General features: G+C 38.4%; 2 protein-coding genes across 4 annotated transcripts; one reads left to right on the forward strand and one right to left on the reverse strand.

Moving 5' to 3' along the window:
* Positions 1–195: 195 nt before the first annotated feature.
* Positions 196–7195, reverse strand: LOC126587822 (uncharacterized). Of its 3 annotated transcripts, XM_050252897.1 has the most exons (6): positions 7042–7195; positions 2287–2437; positions 2102–2183; positions 1761–1845; positions 1567–1632; positions 196–574 (listed from the first exon to the last, which is right to left on the reverse strand). In XM_050252897.1, exons 2-5 carry the CDS (start codon positions 2420–2422, stop codon positions 1570–1572), a joined length of 366 nt encoding a protein of 121 aa, XP_050108854.1. In that variant the 5' UTR covers positions 2423–2437; positions 7042–7195; the 3' UTR covers positions 196–574; positions 1567–1569. The 3 variants fall into 3 exon arrangements, with proteins under 3 accessions (XP_050108854.1, XP_050108853.1, XP_050108852.1); XM_050252896.1 differs by lacking the exons at positions 1567–1632; positions 1761–1845; positions 2102–2183; positions 2287–2437; positions 7042–7195 and adding exons at positions 3809–3928; positions 4599–4692; positions 4805–5120; XM_050252895.1 differs by lacking the exons at positions 196–574; positions 1567–1632; positions 1761–1845; ... (1 more) ...; positions 2287–2437; positions 7042–7195 and adding exons at positions 3615–3709; positions 3809–3928; positions 4599–4692; positions 4805–5123.
* Positions 7196–12495: 5300 nt separating this feature from the next.
* Positions 12496–15651, forward strand: LOC126587448 (uncharacterized). Its single transcript, XM_050252519.1, has 8 exons — positions 12496–12780; positions 12893–12986; positions 13607–13726; positions 13826–13874; positions 14080–14179; positions 14297–14358; positions 14510–14568; positions 15206–15651. The coding sequence occupies exons 1-8, from the start codon at positions 12629–12631 to the stop codon at positions 15308–15310; spliced, it is 741 nt and encodes a 246-aa protein (XP_050108476.1). The 5' UTR covers positions 12496–12628; the 3' UTR covers positions 15311–15651.
* The last annotated feature ends 4074 nt before the right edge of the window (positions 15652–19725 follow it).

The raw sequence follows: 19725 nt of genomic DNA on the forward strand, positions 1-19725 counted from the left end.
GGTTGTAGAAACTTCGAAAGTAAAAGGCTTCGATTTGTTCGCGGACTTGAGAATTCAGATCAACTGGTCCAACACCATATACGGGACTGATGGAGACTAATGAAAAATCGATCGAGTGGAGATAAGGTCTTTTTCACGACCAGTAAGTAGTAACAAACAATTTCATACAGCCAACAATAAGAGCGCTCAAAGATCGACAACAACAAGCCATTCATATACTTTTTCATGGACAATGTGGTGGTGAAGTTCGAAAACTAACATTTCATGTCGATCACAATAGAACTAGAACAATCTACAAAGCTGAATTTGGTTACGAGCGCCGAGATGGAGATACATCCCCGACTACGTAAAACCAACATTTCTTCTACATACTAGAACGATTATGGTTTTCAAAAGTTGCTATATTTTTCATAGGCCTCTCTAACCCCAACTGACCTTAATACTGCTGAAATGGGAAAACACAGGACTGGAGCACGGAAGCAAAAAATGAAGCTTCAGTCGAGCAGCCAACTGCGTGATTACGGATTCATTCTGGCAAGTTTTCTTCAAGTCTCTCCTTCTCAGCTCCCAAACTCTGATCAATTCAAAAGGGGAAAAAAGGAAAACCCATTAGATCAGAATTCATGATGCAGAATAAAATTAGTTTTGATTTGCTGTCTCGAAACGTTAAGCCATATATATATATATATGAACAATATGTTGGGGACATTTTACATCTTTCCAACCGTTATGATCCATACAAAAACTTAATCTGGATATGATACAGACGGATATCCAGAAGAGCAACGACTGGAATTTCACATGAATGCCTCTTCACAGGTATATCAAACTACTAAAGCACAAAAGAAAAGATAGAAAGAAAGCAAGCCATTCTGTTAGAAATGTTAAATCTTTCCAAAGTGATGGGTGCTTAACATTCAGAGGAATAAACTAATATGTTGGTTTAAAAGATAGAACATGAACATCCGTTGCCAAGTAAGTTGATTGGACGAGCATATGTATTTGTCCCAAAAGGAAAAAGCCCCGACCTTAGCGTACACATGACTTGACAACAAATACACTTGAGAAACAACATCAACGACAACAATGCATGGATTTCAAGGTCTAAAAATAATGCTATCGTAAAATTTAGATGGATACCAGTGTACGTTCGCTCATCAAATTAAGTAAGGCAACCGTGCATCAAATTAAGTAAGGCAATAATGCATCAAATTAAGTAACGCAGCAGTGCATAAACAAAGTGGTAGAAAAGAAATTAACCAATAAACAATGGCATCTGAAATCTTCTAAGATTGGTGACTCTTAAACCTTAAGGAGTACAAAAAACTACTTGTGGTCAGACCTTTGATGCATCAAAGCCAAACCCACTCATTTGCATCATTTTCTCAGTATCGTCCATTACTCCATGGGTGCATAAGAAAAGTTACTAGTTTATTAACATCCTAGAGCATATAAACTCTAGCTCATAGCTGTGCACATGTGAAAAAACTAAAGACATGCAATTCTGAGTATTAAAATTACCGTGATGTGACTAAACAAACCAATGAATCTTAAAAGATCACTTACATCCTAATTTTCTTCAAAGAAGGGATGGTTCTTCATTCTCTTACCAGGATCATAGGCTAGTAAACCCTGCAAACACGTTATAACAAAAATACCGTAAAAACAAACAAACATATGAATTAAGAACCTAACAAACATACATGTAGCAGATCACGGCCATGAACTCCTAGCGACGGGAACAGCCATGTAAAATCAACCTCTGGATGCTGCGGCAGACAAGCCGGCCACAGAGGTAGCTGGTTCGCTGTTGGCCATTTCTCTGTGGTGATGGTTCCCAAAACTCTGCACATCCATATAGCTTAAGAATCCTAATATTGTTTTCAAATCTAACTAATTTAAAGGTTCCCACAATTTTTAACCCATTACCATAAAACCCACACTTCTAAACCATTACAAATTAGTCCTCAATGACTTACAATTTAGTCCAATTACAAAAACAACTATTCTTCCTCGTGATTGAAGTAATCACAATGGTCACTTCATAACATTAATGTTCTTAAACTTATAATTAATCAAAAACACAAATAAACGAGTTTACCTGGCAATCCCACACAAGTACGGATCGACATCGTGTTTGTCTCCGATGTGAGGGAACAACCTCTTGCCTGTGCACATCTCAGCTATACAAACAGAAATCAATTTAGATAAGTGATAATTTCACGAAATTAGAAATCAAAGCAATTACAGAAATCAATTGAGTCAATTAGACGAAATATTCGATACCTATTATGCACCCACACACCCAAGAATCAACTGCGTCAGTGTAGTGCTTGGCACGAAGCATTAGCTCCGGTGCCAAGTAGGCCTTTTGGAGAGCGATGATAGGGCTCAAATTTCTTTCTTCTTCGGTATCAAACATATCTCCCCCAAATACCTAGCATCTTGGAAGTTTCAGATCTTGATTCAACCGCCGGCGAGAAGAAGGATCTTGGTTGGGTTTAGGTACCGGAGGATAACCATGTTCTGGTGGCAGTGAGTCAATCCCAGCAGAATCTGCCGGATGAAATCTCTCACAGTGTCCATCCTTAAACCGCTGCGTTGAATCTTGCGACTCAGATCAGCCGCCAGGTCATGCGACACGGCGGCTTAAGGAGGGACACTGTTAGAGACTTCATCCGGCAGATTCTGCTGGGATTGGCTCACTGCAACTGGAACATGGTTATCCTCCGGTACCTAAACCCAACCAAGATCCTTCTTCTCGCCGGCGGTCGAATCAAGATCTGAAACTTCCAAGATGCTAGGTATTTGGGGAGATATGTTTGATACCGAAGAAGAAAGAAATTTGAGCCCTATCATCGCTCTCCAGAAGGTCTACTTGGCACCGGAGCTGATGCTTCGTGCAAAGCACTGCACTGACGCAGTTGATTCTTGGGCGTGCGGGTGCATAATAGGTATCGAATATTTCGTCCAATTGACTCAATTGATTTCTGTAATTGCTTTGATTTCTAATTTCATGAAATTATCACTTATCTAAATTGATTTCTGTTTGTATAGCTGAGATGTGCACAGGCAAGAGGTTGTTCCCTCACATCGGAGACAAACACGATGTCGATCCGTACTTGCGTGGGGTTACCAGGTAAACTCGTTTATTTGTGTTTTTGATTAATTATAATTTTATAAGTTTAAGAACATTAATGTTATGAACTTACCATTGTGATTACTTCAATCACAAAGGAAGAATAGTTGTTTTTGTAATTGGACTAAATTGTAAGTCATTGAGGACTAATTTGTAATGGTTTAGAAGTGTGGGTTTTTATTGTAATGGGTTAAAAGTTGTGGGAACCTTTAAATTAGTTAGATTTGAAAACAATATTAGGATTCTTAAGCTATATGGATGATTGGATGTGCAGAGTTTTGGAACCATCACCACAGAGAAATGGCCAACAGCGAACCAGCTACCTCTATGGCCGGCTTGTCTGCCGCATCATCCAGAGGTTGATTTTACATGGCTGTTCCCGTCGCTAGGTGTTCATGGCCGTGATCTGCTACATGCATGTTTGTTAGGTTCCCAGTTCTTAATTCATATGTTTGTTTGTTTTTATGATATTTTCGTTATAACATGTTAGGTTCCTAGTTCTTAATTCATATGTTTGTTTGTTTTTACAAATCCAGAGAAGAAAAAGTTGACCCATGCAAAAGTAAGAGTCTGGCCAACACAAAGGTAATCATGAAGAATCAGTTACGATATCTGAGAAAATGAAGCCAAATTACAGTAAAAACTAAAAACTCAAGCAATCTGTAATACCTGGGGTATTATCATGGATAGATTTTTCTTCATCATATCCATGGCCATGTTGGGATCAGAGAACATTTGCGCTTGTGGATTCTGTGCCTGACCCTTAGGAACAATTAGCAACCCATTTTCCTGCCATAGCGAAAAATGTTTGACATCAGTATCAAACGAATGACAACAAGAAATAGCAGACTACAAGCTAGTTTCAGTGAATCTTCTATAAATGAATCAAAGTTTTGACTCTCCTACCATAGAGAAAGCATTGAAATTTTAGTAAATACAACAGCACAGAAATTTAGTAAATTACAGAGCATTGAAATTTTATACAAAAACACTTCAAAAGCTCAAGTGGCGAAAATAAAATAAAAACCTCATCTGATGATCTATCCACATGTTATGCTCTAATTGATTCGTAACTGTGAGATTTCTTGAAGCTTCCCTTCTTCCATTACAAAGTCAGGTGGGTTTGTTTAAAGTATTGGGTTTGAGGTGTTTTTTAAGTGTAATGTTATCAAAGGGTTTCTATGTGAAAAGCCTTGACATTCCTCGTACTCATCGGCTCCTTAAAATAAACCACGCTGTAAGTTTTCGACAACAAAATGAGACGAAGAATTCTCGCTATCCGTTACAACTTCAACTTCCCAATCCAAATTAAATAAGCCCAATGCTAAACTAACTCATCAACAACACCAGAAAAATAAAATTCCTTTCAGCTTACGATAACAAAAGCATGTCAATTAAGTGCTCTTAGAAAAAAAATTAAACGACTAATTAGCAAATACAACAAGAATTATTGGCGAACCTCGTTGTTGTAATACAATCGGCGAGCACGAAACGACTTTGGAGGTATGAAATTAGCAGCAGCACGTAAGTTCCGAGCCCTAATAATCAATTGCCTGAATTCGCAACCAAAAGCAATTTCGTAAAGTCAGACATAGTAATATATCACAAATACATACAAACGCATGTAGTATAATAAGCATGTGCAATTAGGGTTAAGAGGGAGACCCTTCTTTGACAATTTTGGCTTCGGGAACTTGGTTGGATCGCATAAGCTTGGAGACGAAGTATCGGAGGACGCCGGGGAGAACCATGACCACCGAGAGAGGGATGAGAACCCAGTCTCTGATGGCTGTGTCAAGCACCAGATCTGCCGCCATTGTTGGAGCTTCGCGGCAGCCAAAGAATGAGAGCTAAACGACAGTCTTTGGTTGCGCTTTGGGTATATCTCTCTGTTCTGCTCTGCCTCGCCTCGTTATCGATTGGATTTTCACTACACGGTATTTGCCTTTCAGTCAATCCGGGAACGCGAAAGTGAAAAGACCATAGGCGGAGGGGATATCCGTGTCCTGCTCGAAAAAGTCAAGGATGTTTTAGTACTTAAAGGAGTTGGACTTCTTGAACTCACTGACCCAATGAAGACAGAGTAAAAGGCCAAAGCCCATCATTCTCAAACCCAAAATCGTACCAGCCCAAATATTTTTGTAAGACTCGGCAATGCGAAGATACTTTCTTATCGTTTGTGAAGAAAAATAAATAATTAAATGTACCATATTTCAAATCACATTTATGAGCATCGGAGATACAAATTACACTGATATACCATTTTACGTGTTGTAGATACTAGATAATTCATTGAGGAACTTACAGAAAAAGATTAACTAGCTACTACGTAACAACACCTAAAAAAAGTAGCATTAACAAAATATTACACCTTTGATTTCTTCCTCGAGCTAGCTTTAGCCAGCAACTGCTTGGAAAGGTAACATTGTGCTACTGCTAGCGCTACATCATGAGGTAAACTAAATTCTTGCCTTCTGCAGACGTGATACTTGCAGTAGTCGGTTGCCCTTGAACCAAACTCCCGTAATTTCTTAGAGAAATCAAGGACGGGGTATAACTCAAGATGCTGGTACACACGCTCTTGGATGGGAATAATTCTACAATTTCTACTTTCGTCGTGGAACCACTTCTTAGAGCAAGTCCACCGTTGGACCTTGCTCGGGGGACAGGCGAGAGGAAAGTGCCTGAGGGCCGGTGGGTTCAACTCCAGCGTTGGGCAGCCCGAGGGCCAGGCCCGTGAGGGATTGACAGCCCTTCAGCCTGAAGGGAGTGATGACAGGCTGACGCTATGCCTGGCATCGGTTCTTTTCTTTATTTTTTTGTGTCAGGCGCGGGCCCCTCACGCGTGCGTGGGGGCGCGTTAGCCGACACGGTTTCAGATTGAATAACCTGCATGCAGTGACCGTTGGCTTCCCACGGTCCGTTCGATCCCAACGGCTCTTCAATACGAGCCGTCCGATTTCCAACGGTACTAAAAAAAAAAGCTGATTTAATATCAACCATTCAATCTGAGATCAATTATTGATGTTAATCTGCTTTATAAATTAAAAAAATGAAAAAATAGTTTTAAAATTAAGAAAAGTTACCGTTATGACACGTGGCACAATCTGGAGTGTTGAAATTCAATTTTTTTTTTAAATCCAACAGCAGAGATTAATTATTTGAATAAAACAATTTTAAAATTTGTTAAAAAATCCGAAAAAATTACCTGAAAATTAAAAAAAAAATGTTTCTACTTTTCTATAAATAGCTTCTTATTATCATCTACCTTACACCACAATTTCATATTTTCTCAACTACTTTCAATCACATTCCTATCTTTCTCTCAAAAGATAACGACAACGGAGCACGATTTAAAATCTGATCGAAATCTATCCTCAAAGATTTTGAAAAGATAACGACACGTGGCACGATGACATTGGATAAAAATCTTATCGAAATCTATGACCAATAATAGTCGTTTTGGGTAAATGACACGTGGCGCAACGATAACGATTTAAAATATCTTATCCGAAATTACAAATAAATTTATTTAGTATTATTTTGTAAAAAAAAATTAATAATATTTTATTACCTATTGCCATGGTTATTCAAGTGCAAGGGTGAAGATGCAAAAAACAGTTATTGTTCTAGAGTGGATTGAATAGTGAATTACCTGGGAGGGCTCAAGAGTGGAGTTGCTCTTAGATCCAAAAAATATGTACTACGAGCAGCACCTCTGTGTTGAATGAAAAATATGCCATGCGCCCATTAGTAGCAATACAAAGGAAACCACGCTTGGTAGAAAGGAGTATCCCTCCCGTAAATTATTGTGGTTTCTACCTTGTATTCAGACTCCACTCTTGATTCTTGTCATGGTAATTCTTCAACACCCATATCTCAAGATAATCTCCCCCAAATACCTAGCATCTTGGAAGTTTCGGATCTTGATTCGACCGCCGGCGAGAAGAAGAATCTTGGTTGGGTTTAGGTACCGGAGGATAACCATGTTCCAGTGGCAGTGAGCCAATCCCAGCAGAATCTGCCGGATGAAATCTCTCACAGTGTCCCTCCTTAAACCGCAACATTGAATCTTGCGACTCAGATTACCTCTTGCCTGTGCACATCTCAGCTATACAAACAGAAATCAATTTAGATAAGTGATAATTTAATGGAATTAGAAATCAAAGCAATTACATAAATCAATTGAGTCAATTGGACGAAATATTCGATACCTATTATGCACCCGCACGCCCAAGAATCAACTGCGTCAGTGTAGTGCTTGGCACGAAGCATCAGCTCCGGTGCCAAGTAGGCCTTCTGGAGAGCGATGATAGAGCTCAAATTTCTCAAACATATCTCCCCCAAATACTTAGCATCTTGGAAGTTTTGGATCTTGATTCGACCGTCGGTGAGAAGAATAATTTTGGTTAGGTTTAGGTACCGGAGGATATCCATGTTCCGGTGCCAGCGAGCTAATCCCAGCAGAATCTGCCAGATGAAGTCTCTCACAGTGTCCTTTCTTAAGCCGCCGCATCAAATCTTGCGACTCATATCAGCCGCCGGGTCGTGCAACACGACGACTTAAGAAGGGACACTGTGAGACACTTCATCCGGCAGATTCTGCTGGGATTGGCTCACTACCACTGGAACATGGTTATCCTCCGGTACCTAAACCCAATCAAGATCCTTCTTCCCACCGGCGGTCGAATCAAGACCAACCAAGATCCTTCTTCCCACCGGCGGTCGAATCAAGATTCGAAACTTCCAAGATGTTTGGGGATGTTTGGGGGAGATCAAGAATCAATAGTGGAGTCTGAATACAAGGTAGAAACCACTATAATTTACGGGAGGGATACGCCTTTCTACCAAACGTGGTTTCCTTTGTATTGCTACCAATGGGCACACGGCATATTTTTCAATCAACACGGAGGTGCTGCTCGTGGTACATATTTTAGTTGAACATCAGAGTCCGGAACAAACAAGATTACAAAATAATAGGAATTTTATTGAACAAATTGAGAATCTCGAGACGGCTACAAAAACCCTAGAGACTACATTGTGACTAACTTAATCTCAAACTAAATTACAAGCTCTATTTATAGAGCAATAAACCTAAGAAACCCTAATGCATATGGGCTAGACCCAAATCCTAAACTAACAAGCAAAACCCAAATACTAAAATAAACCTAAGTACTAATATTTTCCAACAGCCCCCGTCAAACTCATGGTGGTACACGACATGAGTTTGCCAACAAGGAGATGTGGATGCAACCTTCAAATGTCAATGCCGATACCGATGTCGATGCCAATACCGATTTCCGAACAAACAAACAAACAAAAAATCCAACCAAATTTTTTTTTTGTCTTTTGCCCGCATGGGCCTGAAAAACCTAACCTTTTTTTTTTCACTTCTGCTTTCTTCATGCAGCAACCAAGTCGAGGGAAAGAAAATGGATTGCAGCCAATTGAACAACTCCAATGCAATTGCAGAAGGACTCCATATGAGTTGTGACAGATCCAACTCATAGGAATCGAGTCCGGGTACGGTGCAAGTTCAAGCACATTGTGGGTGGATTGACACACCCCGTCCCGAATGAGGGTATGATGGCCGTCACGTGAGAGTGACGTAACCATTTACACAGTTCGGATGCTTTAAAGATACAATTACTAAGATGAAACACCCGAGGGTGAGTTCTACTTTTGTGAATTCTGTCAGAACACCGTTGGATTCCTCGTGGCCACCAAAGCTCTGCTAACTCGAACCTGGAGGGGTGCAAAACAAAATTGAGTGGGTCAGTAAAACAAAGTTTTTCGAAAACATTTCATTTAAAAAATTTCTAACCCCTCACTGTAAAACCTGTATACTTTTCCCAGAAAATAACATAATAGTATAAAATCCTCATATATCTCAAATCATCATTCTATATCAAAATCCAGAGATCATGCCATGCTATAAATGTCAAAACAGAATATGGATGCATCAATAAACAGGTGATATAATGAATCAACCAGAGACCATGTAGTTGGTCCTGTACGGTTAATTATAAAGCTCAACATCCAAACCAGCCGGAGTCACAAACTGTGACCTGTACGACACTGCCGGAGTTACCAACTGTAACATGTACGACACTACACTGCACATAAGTCGAAACTACCTGAAGTATTCTGTACGACAAGAATGGTGTAAGAATACGCTCTAGTGCTTCTTTCATCAATCATCTGTGCACATAATCTAAAGTCACCTACTAGTCGGAATCACCTAGGTGATCTATACGACTAGCATGTCGGAACCCTCTCATGGTCTGTACGACATGCACCTACTTGGATCCAAGGTGAGCGTGCGGTGCGGTGAATACTATAAGCACTAATACCAGAGGTGCAGATTATGACCTCTCAACACAATCACATCATCAATGATTCACATAAATAACGTAAAACTCACCTGATACTCATCTGTGTGTCCGCAACACCATTTCACATATATATGCATCAATTATCCATTCATATAATTCATAATATGCATGCATGGCATTTTAAAAACATATTTTCATTTAAATCCAATTTCTGGGAAAATCGATAGCATATAGGTAAATACAAAAAAATACTGCCCACTCACCTGGAGTTCGCCCTACAACTCCTTTAGTGTAATACATCAAGGCATCATGACAATCGGCGCCTAGAACAATAATCAAATCCAACCTCAGAAATCATATCGATATAATATATAACTTATATAAAACACGTCACTACGCAGTTTGATCCGGAAGATCTGCAACTCAAATTTCCAATCCATAACTTCCAAAGGTCCACAACATACCTATAGGACAACATCCTAAAATTTCATTATCATCCAACGGTCGGATCTCCGTCAATTTCCAAAACTAAGTGACGGTTAACATTCTATATTATGAACTTACAACTCCAATTCTGAAATATCCCTAAATCGGATTCCCGATCTGTAAGTTTCTATAATCCTCAAATATTACGTATTACAACGTGTCAAAGTTTGGTGACGATCTAACAATCGGATCGTCAATTCACATTTTCCCCTAACCACGAATCGAAACGAACTTAGGTTCAATTACTCAATTTACGTCCATCAATTATCAAAACTGAACCTAGAACCTTAAACACATGCTAAGAATGACATTGGCGGGCCATTGGCCACGCGCCGCCGCACGGGCCGCCGCGGGTGGCAGTTGGCCGCCCTGGCTCGCCGGAAAAATCCAACTATTTCAAAAAATTCTCAAAAAATACAGAATTGAAGATCTCAATGATTAGAGTAAACTTTATACCTGAGGCCAAGGCCAATTTGGCCTGGAAGAGCTCCAATTTCACCCAAACCGTGAAGAACCCTAGAAATGGGTGTGTTCTAATTCGACATCCAAACGTGTTCCGACGCCTCTACCACTGATTGGGCTTTGTTCCTGGGTTCTAGGGGAGTCTAGTGGTGGTAGCAATTTGCTGGATTACCTTCACGATCGTCAGAGTTTGCCATAGCACCCTCGGAACCCATATTTTCGTTCTACCTGAATTCAAGCTCAAATCCCATAAAATTAGGTTGGGAATGGAAGAGGAAAGGACTAGGGGATGATTGGGAATGGTTTCTTAGTCCAATTTTTTGAGAAATCCGGTGGAAAACCACCGGAAAATATGAAGGAATGGGGATGGGTGTACACGGGTCGCGGGTCGGGGAACCCGTTTCCTTCTTTCCCCCGCACGCCTCTCCCTCTTTTCCCTCCTTTCTTCTCCCTCTGATTGGTCCTCTACTTTCTCTTCTTTCTGGTTGGCTCAACTCCTCCCTCTCTCCTGTTCCGATTGGGCAGCTTTGCCTTTCTCTTTCTTCTTCTTCTTCTCTTTTCTTCTTCCTTTCCCGCCACATACACACACACACAAAACCTTCTACATCTTTTTATTTATTTATTTATTTTTCTTTCTTTCCCTTACATCCAAGCCATCCATTTCAGATTTCCTTTAATCTGGGCCATCCAAATTTTAATAATAAAATTTATAAAATGCCCAAACTTCAAACTTTAAAATCTTTTTCGTTATAACTCCAAATAACGAACCGTCAGCGCCCACACGTCCGTAGCGACGAGTACTACGAGGATATGTCAAGAAAATAAATCTTAGATGGCACGACACGACGATTAACCTCGAATAATGCGCGTACCTCAAAGGGCATTTTTGTAAAATATTTTATTAAAACTTTAAAAATTCTTAAAATTAGGGACGGGCTGTCACATGGATGGTTCTGCAGATCCAGATGGGGTAGGCGCAGCGGAGGTGATGGCAGATTCCACTTTTTTTTTAAAAAAAAAAAAAAAAAAAAACTAGACCAACGACAATCTAAACAACATACAAGACAGACAAACAACTAATGCGAATCAAGGGCAGATTAAATCCCAAAGGATCAAACCTGCTCTGATATTAAGTTGAACATCAGAGTGCGGAACAAATAAGATTACAAAATAATAGGAATTTTATTGAACAAACTGAGAATGCCGAGACGACTACAAAAACCCTAGAGACTACATTGTGACTAACTTAATCTCAAACTAAATTACAAGCTCTATTTATAGAGCAATAAACCTAAGAAACCCTAATGCATATGGACTATGCCCAAATCCTAAACTAACAAGCAAAACCTAAATACTAAAATAAACCTAAGTACTAATATTTTCCAACAATTTTTTGGATCTAAGAAGCGGTTCCACGACGAAAGTAGAATTATTCCCATCCAAGAGTGTGTATACCAGCATCTTGAGTTATACCCCGTCCTTGATTTCTCTAAGAAATTATGGGAGTTTGGTTCAAGGGCAACCGACTACTGAAGTATCACGTCTGCGGAAGGCAAGAATTTAGTTTACCTCATGATGTAGCGCTAGCAGTAGCACAATGTTACCTTTCCCAACCGTTGCTAGCTAAGCTAGCTCGAGGAAGAAATCAAGGGTGTAATATTTTGTTAATGCTACTTTTTTTAGGTGTTGTTACATAGTAGCTAGTTAATTTTTTTCTGTAAGTTCCTCAATGAATTATATAGTATCTACAACACGTAAAATGGTATACCAGTGCAATTTGTATTTCCGATGCTCATAAATGTGATTTGAAATATGGTACATTTAATTATTTATTTTTCTTCACAAACGATAAGAAAGTATCTTCGCATTGCCGAGTCTTACAAAAATATTTGGGCTGGTACGATTTTGGGTTTGAGAATGATGGGCTTTGGCCTTTTACTCTGTCTTCATTGGGTCAGTGAGTTCAAGAAGTCCAACTCCTTTAAGTACTAAAACACCCTTGACTTTTTCGAGCAGGACACGGATATCCCCTCCGCATATGGTCTTTTCACTTTCGCGTTCCCGGATTGACTGAAAGGCAAACACCGTGTAGTGAAAATCCAATCGATAGAGAGGCGAGGCAGAGCAGAACAGAGAGATATACCCAAAGCGCAACCAAAGCCTGTCGTTTAGCTCTCATTCTTTGGCTGCCCGCGAAGCTCCAACAATGGCGGCAGATCTGGTGCTTGACACAGCCATCAGAGACTGGGTTCTCATCCCTCTCTCGGTGGTCATGGTTCTCATCGGCGTCCTCCGATACTTCGTCTCCAAGCTCATGCGATCCAACCAAGTCCCCGATGCCAAAATTGTCAAAGAAGGGTCTCCCTCTTAACCCTAATTGCACATGCTTATTATGCTACATGCGTTTGTATGTATTTGTGATATATTACTATGTCTGACTTTACGAAATTGCTTTTGGTTGCGAATTCAGGCAATTGATTATTAGGGCTCGGAACTTACGTGCTGCTGCTAATTTCATACCTCCAAAGTCGTTTCGTGCTCGCCGATTGTATTACAACAACGAGGTTCGCCAATAATTCTTGTTGTATTTGCTAATTAGTCGTTTAATTTTTTTTCTAAGAGCACTTAATTGACATGCTTTTGTTATCGTAAAGCTGAAAGGAGTTTTATTTTTCTGGTGTTGTTGATGAGTTAGTTTAGCATTGGGCTTATTTAATTTGGATTGGGAAGTTGAAGTTGTAATGGATAGCGAGAATTCTTCGTCTTATTTTGTTGTCGAAAACTTACAGCGTGGTTTATTTTAAGGAGCCGATGAGTATGAGGAATGTCAAGGCTTTTCACATAGAAACCCTTTGATAACATTACACTTAAAAAACACCTCAAACCCAGTACTTTAAACAAACCCACCTGACTTTGTAATGGAAGAAGGGAAGCTTCAAGAAATCTCACAGTTACGAATCAATTAGAGCATAACATGTGGATAGATTATCAGATGAGGTTTTTATTTTATTTTCTCCACTTGAGCTTTTGAAGTGTTTTTGTATAAAATTTCAATGCTTTCTCTATGGTAGGAGAGTCAAAACTTTGATTCATTTATAGAAGATTCACTGAAACTAGCTTGTAGTCTGCTATTTCTTGTTGTCATTCTTTTGATACTGATTTCAAACATTTTTCGCTATGGCAGGAAAATGGGTTGCTAATTGTTCCTAAGGGTCAGGCACAGAATCCACAAGCGCAAATGTTCTCTGATCCCAACATGGCCATGGATATGATGAAGAAAAATCTATCCATGATAATACCCCAGGTATTTCAGATTGCTTGAGTTTTTAGTTTTTACTGTAATTTGGCTTCATTTTCTCAGATATCGTAACTGATGCTTCATGATTACCTTTGTGTTGGCCAGACTCTTACTTTTGCATGGGTCAACTTTTTCTTCTCTGGATTTGTAGCAGGTATGTTTCAATGCCTCTGAAACCGATTTTTCGGTTCATGTGCTTGCATAAATTTTTGTCACCCTTCTTTTTCACGTCCTTGATGATTGACCTGTATAATAGGTTGTCATTCAATAGATATACAATAGTCATTTTTGGTAATACAAGTCTTCATAATATGTTCAAGATATCATGTTTATGAGTGTCTTTATTTTCTTTTCCACAGCCAAAATTCCCTTTCCTCTTACTCAAAGGTTCAGGTCCATGCTTCAGAATGGGATTGACTTGAGCACTGTTGATGTTAGCTACGTCAGTAGCCGCTCATGGTACATGTTTATGTTTTGAGCTATCCCTGTTGTATAAAATTCATCTTTTTCCTATTGGGTGTTTTTTACTATTTTTCTTAACTGATTGTCTCTAATTATTCAAAATTATTCTCTCAGGTACTTTCTTAATCTGTTTGGATTAAGGGGTTTGTTTAGTCTCATTCTGGGAGAAGAAAATGGTTGGTATCTCCTTATATGATTATTACCTCACAATAATTTTTCTTCCTCAGAAATGCATGTTTTTTGTCTTTTCAAAAATGTGCACCGCAGCTATGAGATAGAGTTTATATGATGTATGAGGTTGATGAACTATTAACTTTTGTTATCCAGCCATGGACGATACTCAGAAAATGATGCAAATGAGTGGCTTTGGATTTGATCCATCAAAGGTATGAACTTAAGTAGTTTTTTGTACTCCTTAAGGTTTAAGAGTTGTTTATATTGAAGATTTCAGATCCATTATTATGTTTTTTTCCACAAATCTATTTATGCACCATTGGCCTGTATTTGATGAATGAAAAACAAAGATACGCAACTAAATTTCACGAAAGTATCCGTTCTAGACCTTGAGTGCATGCATCGCCATTGTTCTTTAAGTACATTTATTGTCAAGTCATGTGAACGTTAAGGTCAGGGCCTTTTTCCTTTTGGGGAAAATTTGTTGGGGCTTATATGATCATCCAATCAACTTACTCACTTGACAATGGATGCCTTGTCCTTCATTAAACTAATCATATAATTATTTGGGAAGCACCCATCGCTTTGAACCTGTAAAGTTTGTACTAGAATGGCTATTTTTTTCTGTAGCTTTTAATAGACTTGTGCTTTGGTAGTTTGATATACCTGTTAAGAAGCATTCAAATGAAGTTCCAACCATTCCTCTTCTGGATATTCGTCTGAATCATGTTCGCATTTACTTATTTTGGATGAAAACAATTGGAAATATGATTAACTAAAGATTACTTGTATTCTGAGTCACGAGTTCTAATCTAAAGGGTTTTGCTTTTTCCTTTTTGGATCGATCAGAGTTTGGGAGCTGAGAAGGACAGTCTTGATATAGTCCAGCATGACTGGGCCTTGCCAAAATTTGAGCATCGCGCCGAAGCAGTATTGAGAGAACTTGCCAGATGAAAGCTGAAATCGTGAAGTTGGCTGCCCGACGGAAGCATTGTTTCTGTTCACATGCTCCCCTCCTGGGTTTCTTCCACCCAGGCAGTAAAGTCAGTTAGACTTTAGAGAGACCCAAGAAAAACATAAGAACTTACAAAAAACGTAGTCGTCGTTGTCTTTAGCAGCTTAAACTTAAGTTAGTTCTGATCATTAAACAAGGCACTTTTTTTTAGCAGATCGAACACATTGCTGCTTGTAACTCGTAATTCCTTTTCTTTTTTGTTCTGAAACAAACTGTTGAAATGATTTATTTTCAAATTTCCCTGAAAAAGGTGGTGCAAATAAGTGGTTGCCAAACAAAAGTGGCTTGCTGTACTTTAATTAACATGATTAGCGTTGAGTAGGGTCTGCACTTTAAAGATTCAATTGAATCTGCAGCCTTCCTCTTCCTTCCCGAGTGCCCGAAACTTAGGAAGCTTTTGATTGACAAACAAATCCTTGTCGCTCGAAGAAGGCCCGCCATTTTCTGTGGTAGACCAGCGGAATCGACAAAGAGAGAATATGCACGAAAAAGAAAAGAGTAATGTTAGGGAGATTAAATTTGTAAATAAAATTTTAAAAATTAAAAGACATGGAAGTTGATGATTGGTTTTACTTGAGCGTTGATAAACGTGCTCATTCTATTGGTAACACATCATTTAGTTTACAAATTTTGGAGAAATTTTTCAATGTAACCAGAACACGAGGTGGTACAGCACATGTCATTATACAAATAGTGGGATATGTGTGTTAAAAAGTTAATAACTTAAAAAATAAAATTTCCTACAAATTATATAAAAGCAGTGGTGTACCAACCCGTGATCCGGTCACAATGATAAATTTCTTTAAATTTTATCTCTAAATTTAGTCTTCCTAGCATGACAAAAAAAAAAGGCAGAGTGCCTACCAAAACAAGTGTGGAAAAAATTAAAAGAAAGAGATGTCTGCCCAACTGTTGCAATTCCAAATTTTCCAATACATAGAACTGATAGAAGCGAAAATATGTGGCAAAAGCTATATAGATTCTGATTAACCTTGCGATTGTAACGTTTTTGGTGATTGAGATAGATGGACAAATAAAAAACTTTGTAGTTACGTGTAAAACTCATCACATTTCAGTAGACGATAATTTTATATGCAATCAAACAGTATCTTTATATCACTCATCACAAATTTTATAGTCGCGTTATGACTTTCTTTTTTTTGTAAAAATTAGCCACAATGATTTAGAACATATCAAGTCCATACTCAAAAGGTAAAATCTTGTGTTATGATCTACTAGCTAATAAAGAAAGAAATTTGGGGAAGCGTATGGGCAAAGGGGATCATTTACTACTTTTCCATTTCCAGCATGGCCAAATTCAAGCTTACGTGTACACACCTAGACTCAACTTGGACGTTGACTCGTAGGTCCCACTTCTTTGGGAAGCTTTGACAGACTGAACGATTCGGTAATTCCGAACAACAAGTGTAACATTGTAACCAAACACACAAGTAACTAAGTTGTTAGCTTCTCCACTTTCACAAAGGGGCGAGAGTAGCGTTATTAAAAGTTATACTTGCATGGGACCTGATGATACCTAAACAGAGCAAAGCTCCTCCGCCCGTACGAAGTTTTCTTTATGCTTTAGAGGAGAAGAATTTATTGGCGTTGGCATGTCACAATGCATCTCAAGTTAAACACATTAATACCTAAGAAAGCTGAAAAAGCTTGTGCATGGCACTAAATTATTAGCTTTGAGATAGTTAGACATCTTATATATATTATGTAGATATAGATTAAAGCAAGTAGTGAGTCATCTATATATATAGATGAGAATTCTTTATGGATTCTCTTTGTGGGGATCATAGGAATCCTTGTATCGTGACCGTTTATCGCACATCGTGTGATTAGTTTTTATTAGGTACTATTTATGTTTAATTTTAAATAATAAAATTTAAAATAATTTCTGACCGCACGATATACGATAAACGACTACAATGTGAGAATCCATACAATTTGGATCTGGGATTCAAATCCTATATATATTCATTGGTCCACTTGTAATACTAATTTCTTGTGGGGTCCAATTGGTGGGACACTCCCCACAGTAACAACATTTAGCTTTTCCTCAAGGAGGCAGATTCTCTACCCTCCCACTTCCCGTGCCATTCCGTGCCCTCTTGTTTGTGTGGTCACGGTTAAGCCACGTTAACATTTCATATTACTATTTTTTTTTGTCTTATTATCTCTATTAAAAAAATATAAAATGTTGACGTGGCTTAATCGTGACCACACAAAACAGGAGGGCACGGAAAGTGGGAGGGCAAAGAATTTGCCTCCTTTCCTCAACTATTTCACTTTACAGTACATACATGTAATTGAGAAATTTAGAAAAGATGATGTATCCTTTCGGAGTCCAACCAAATGTTGGACAAATTTGACCATAGATGCATAATTGATATTAGGATAACACTTGCATTTGTATTTTCTGAGCTCCTTCTCTTACTCGTAAATAATATATTTTTTCGTAAATGATTAATGCTAGGAGCATAATCCGATTTATATCGAACAATCTCTACCGTGCATACATATATTAGAAGTTAGTAACCAAGCAATGAAGTAAGAGGTAGGACACTATCATCCTAATTCAACCTATATCGGACAATCTTTATCTTGAGATCGATGCATATTAGAAAGTAATAAATTAAAGACTGAATGTTGCTAAACCAGTCCAACTTACAAGATAAATATATTAAAAATTAATATCAAGAGAACAATATCTAAGACTAAATGTCGCTGAACTAAATCACATGAGTGAAGTATTTTAAGAGCAGAGCAGGAATGAATTTGGTGAGCGACGACACACAAGTCGAGGGCATCGTTTGTTCTTGTTACTTGTGTCCAAAATCCGAGTTAATCTGTAGAATCATGCATGTACGTATGGCAATTATTTGTCATTATAGAGATCCACAATAGCATAGTAAATTTATTTTTGGATCAAATTCATTGACGAGTACGTCCTTTGCTTATACTATATTACTGTGCATGGCACATGCATGATTCGAAGAGGGCAGAATAGTACGTGTGAAGTCGAGGCCCTCGAGGGTACAATCAGAACTAAGAGTGTGATAGCATCTTCAATGGAAAAGGCAAATAGAGCGTTAAAAATTAAAATCCATTTTTATGAGCTAGCAGGCGAATATGTATTTCAATGATGTAGTTAATTAGTAGGCAAATTTTGCCTACACTAACAAAATAGACAATATTGCCAACTTTTAACATTATAGGCAGACCTCGCGTTTCTATTTATAATAAAGTATTCTACGGAAAGAAAGAGAAAAAAATGTTAATGATGAAAATAAATAATAGAATTAAAATTGTCTACTTCATTTTCCTATTACAGTGGAGTAATATGCTTTTTCTATAAAACAATTGAGTAGACAACCTACCATATAACGTCAATCATTACGATAATGTTTTGTTTATAGAGATGCTCTAATCGGATTTGGATCCCATCTGGATCTAAATTATGGAAATTATAAGGATTTTCATATCTTAATCATTCATTGTATATCATACGATCATAAATTAGTTGACTTTCTTTATTTTAAATTAAACACAAATAATATCTAACGAAAAATGACCGTACGATATACGATTAACGGTTAAAATGTAAGGATTCTTAGAATCCCCACAAAAATGATCCGGAGAGGATCCTATCCCTCTAATCCAGCTGGGCACATCAGACGGCCGCAAGTGGGGTCCCCTGTCACGAGCATCCGACCTGGAAAGCATCAAGAACATGGCCCGCCGGGGCCCACGCAGCCCCCCATCTTTAGAAAAGGCGGTTGCGAAAGCCAAGAGCAATGGGCTGAAAGGAAAGGAAAAGCAAGCCACGGCAGCGTTTGATTTGTTTACATGTGGATCCCACATGGGGCATGGGACGGTGATGGTCGCAGGGTGGTGCTGTCGGGTCCCTATCAGGTATAGGTTGTTTTCTTTTGTTTTGCTGACGTCCATTTGATGAATGTGATCATATCGATGGAGTTGTTTTTTTATGGTTTCAGTTCAATCGAAGGGTGATTAAGAAGATGAACTAAAACCTTAACAATGGTAAAATTTTTGACTAAAAACAGTAAAAGTTGTCCGCCATCCTTTTGAATTCAACAATGCCATCAAGTTTGTACCCCCTCCCCACTTTTTAATTGTCTACTAATCCTTTGATTTTGATTTTAAAAATAAAAAAGGAATTGAATTATTTTCATATTCCATGGCCCCATGCTTCTTTTGAATTTCTTCATATTCCACGGCCCCATGCTTATTTTGAATATTTTTTTTTGAAAGAGACCAATTAGTGATTTTGTTATGGTAGTCTATCTTTTCGAGAGTTGAGAAGATTCATAAAGACATTTCA

This window comes from Malus sylvestris, chromosome 10 (assembly GCF_916048215.2).
Source record: "Malus sylvestris chromosome 10, drMalSylv7.2, whole genome shotgun sequence".
NCBI lineage: Eukaryota > Viridiplantae > Streptophyta > Magnoliopsida > Rosales > Rosaceae > Malus > Malus sylvestris.

Excerpts from the sequence above, each read along its gene's own strand:
- LOC126587822 (XM_050252895.1), bottom strand. The coding sequence starts at position 4,956 with ATGGCGGCAGATCTGGTGCTTGACACAGCCATCAGAGACTGGGTTCTC. Across the intron at positions 3,929-4,598 it reads GATTGTATTACAACAACGAG|GAAAATGGGTTGCTAATTGT; the intron begins GTTCGCCAATAA and ends TCGCTATGGCAG. Across the intron at positions 3,710-3,808 it reads TATCCATGATAATACCCCAG|ACTCTTACTTTTGCATGGGT; the intron begins GTATTACAGATT and ends TGTGTTGGCCAG.
- LOC126587448 (XM_050252519.1), top strand. The coding sequence starts at position 12,629 with ATGGCGGCAGATCTGGTGCTTGACACAGCCATCAGAGACTGGGTTCTC. Across the intron at positions 12,987-13,606 it reads GATTGTATTACAACAACGAG|GAAAATGGGTTGCTAATTGT; the intron begins GTTCGCCAATAA and ends TCGCTATGGCAG. Across the intron at positions 14,569-15,205 it reads TTGGATTTGATCCATCAAAG|AGTTTGGGAGCTGAGAAGGA; the intron begins GTATGAACTTAA and ends TGGATCGATCAG.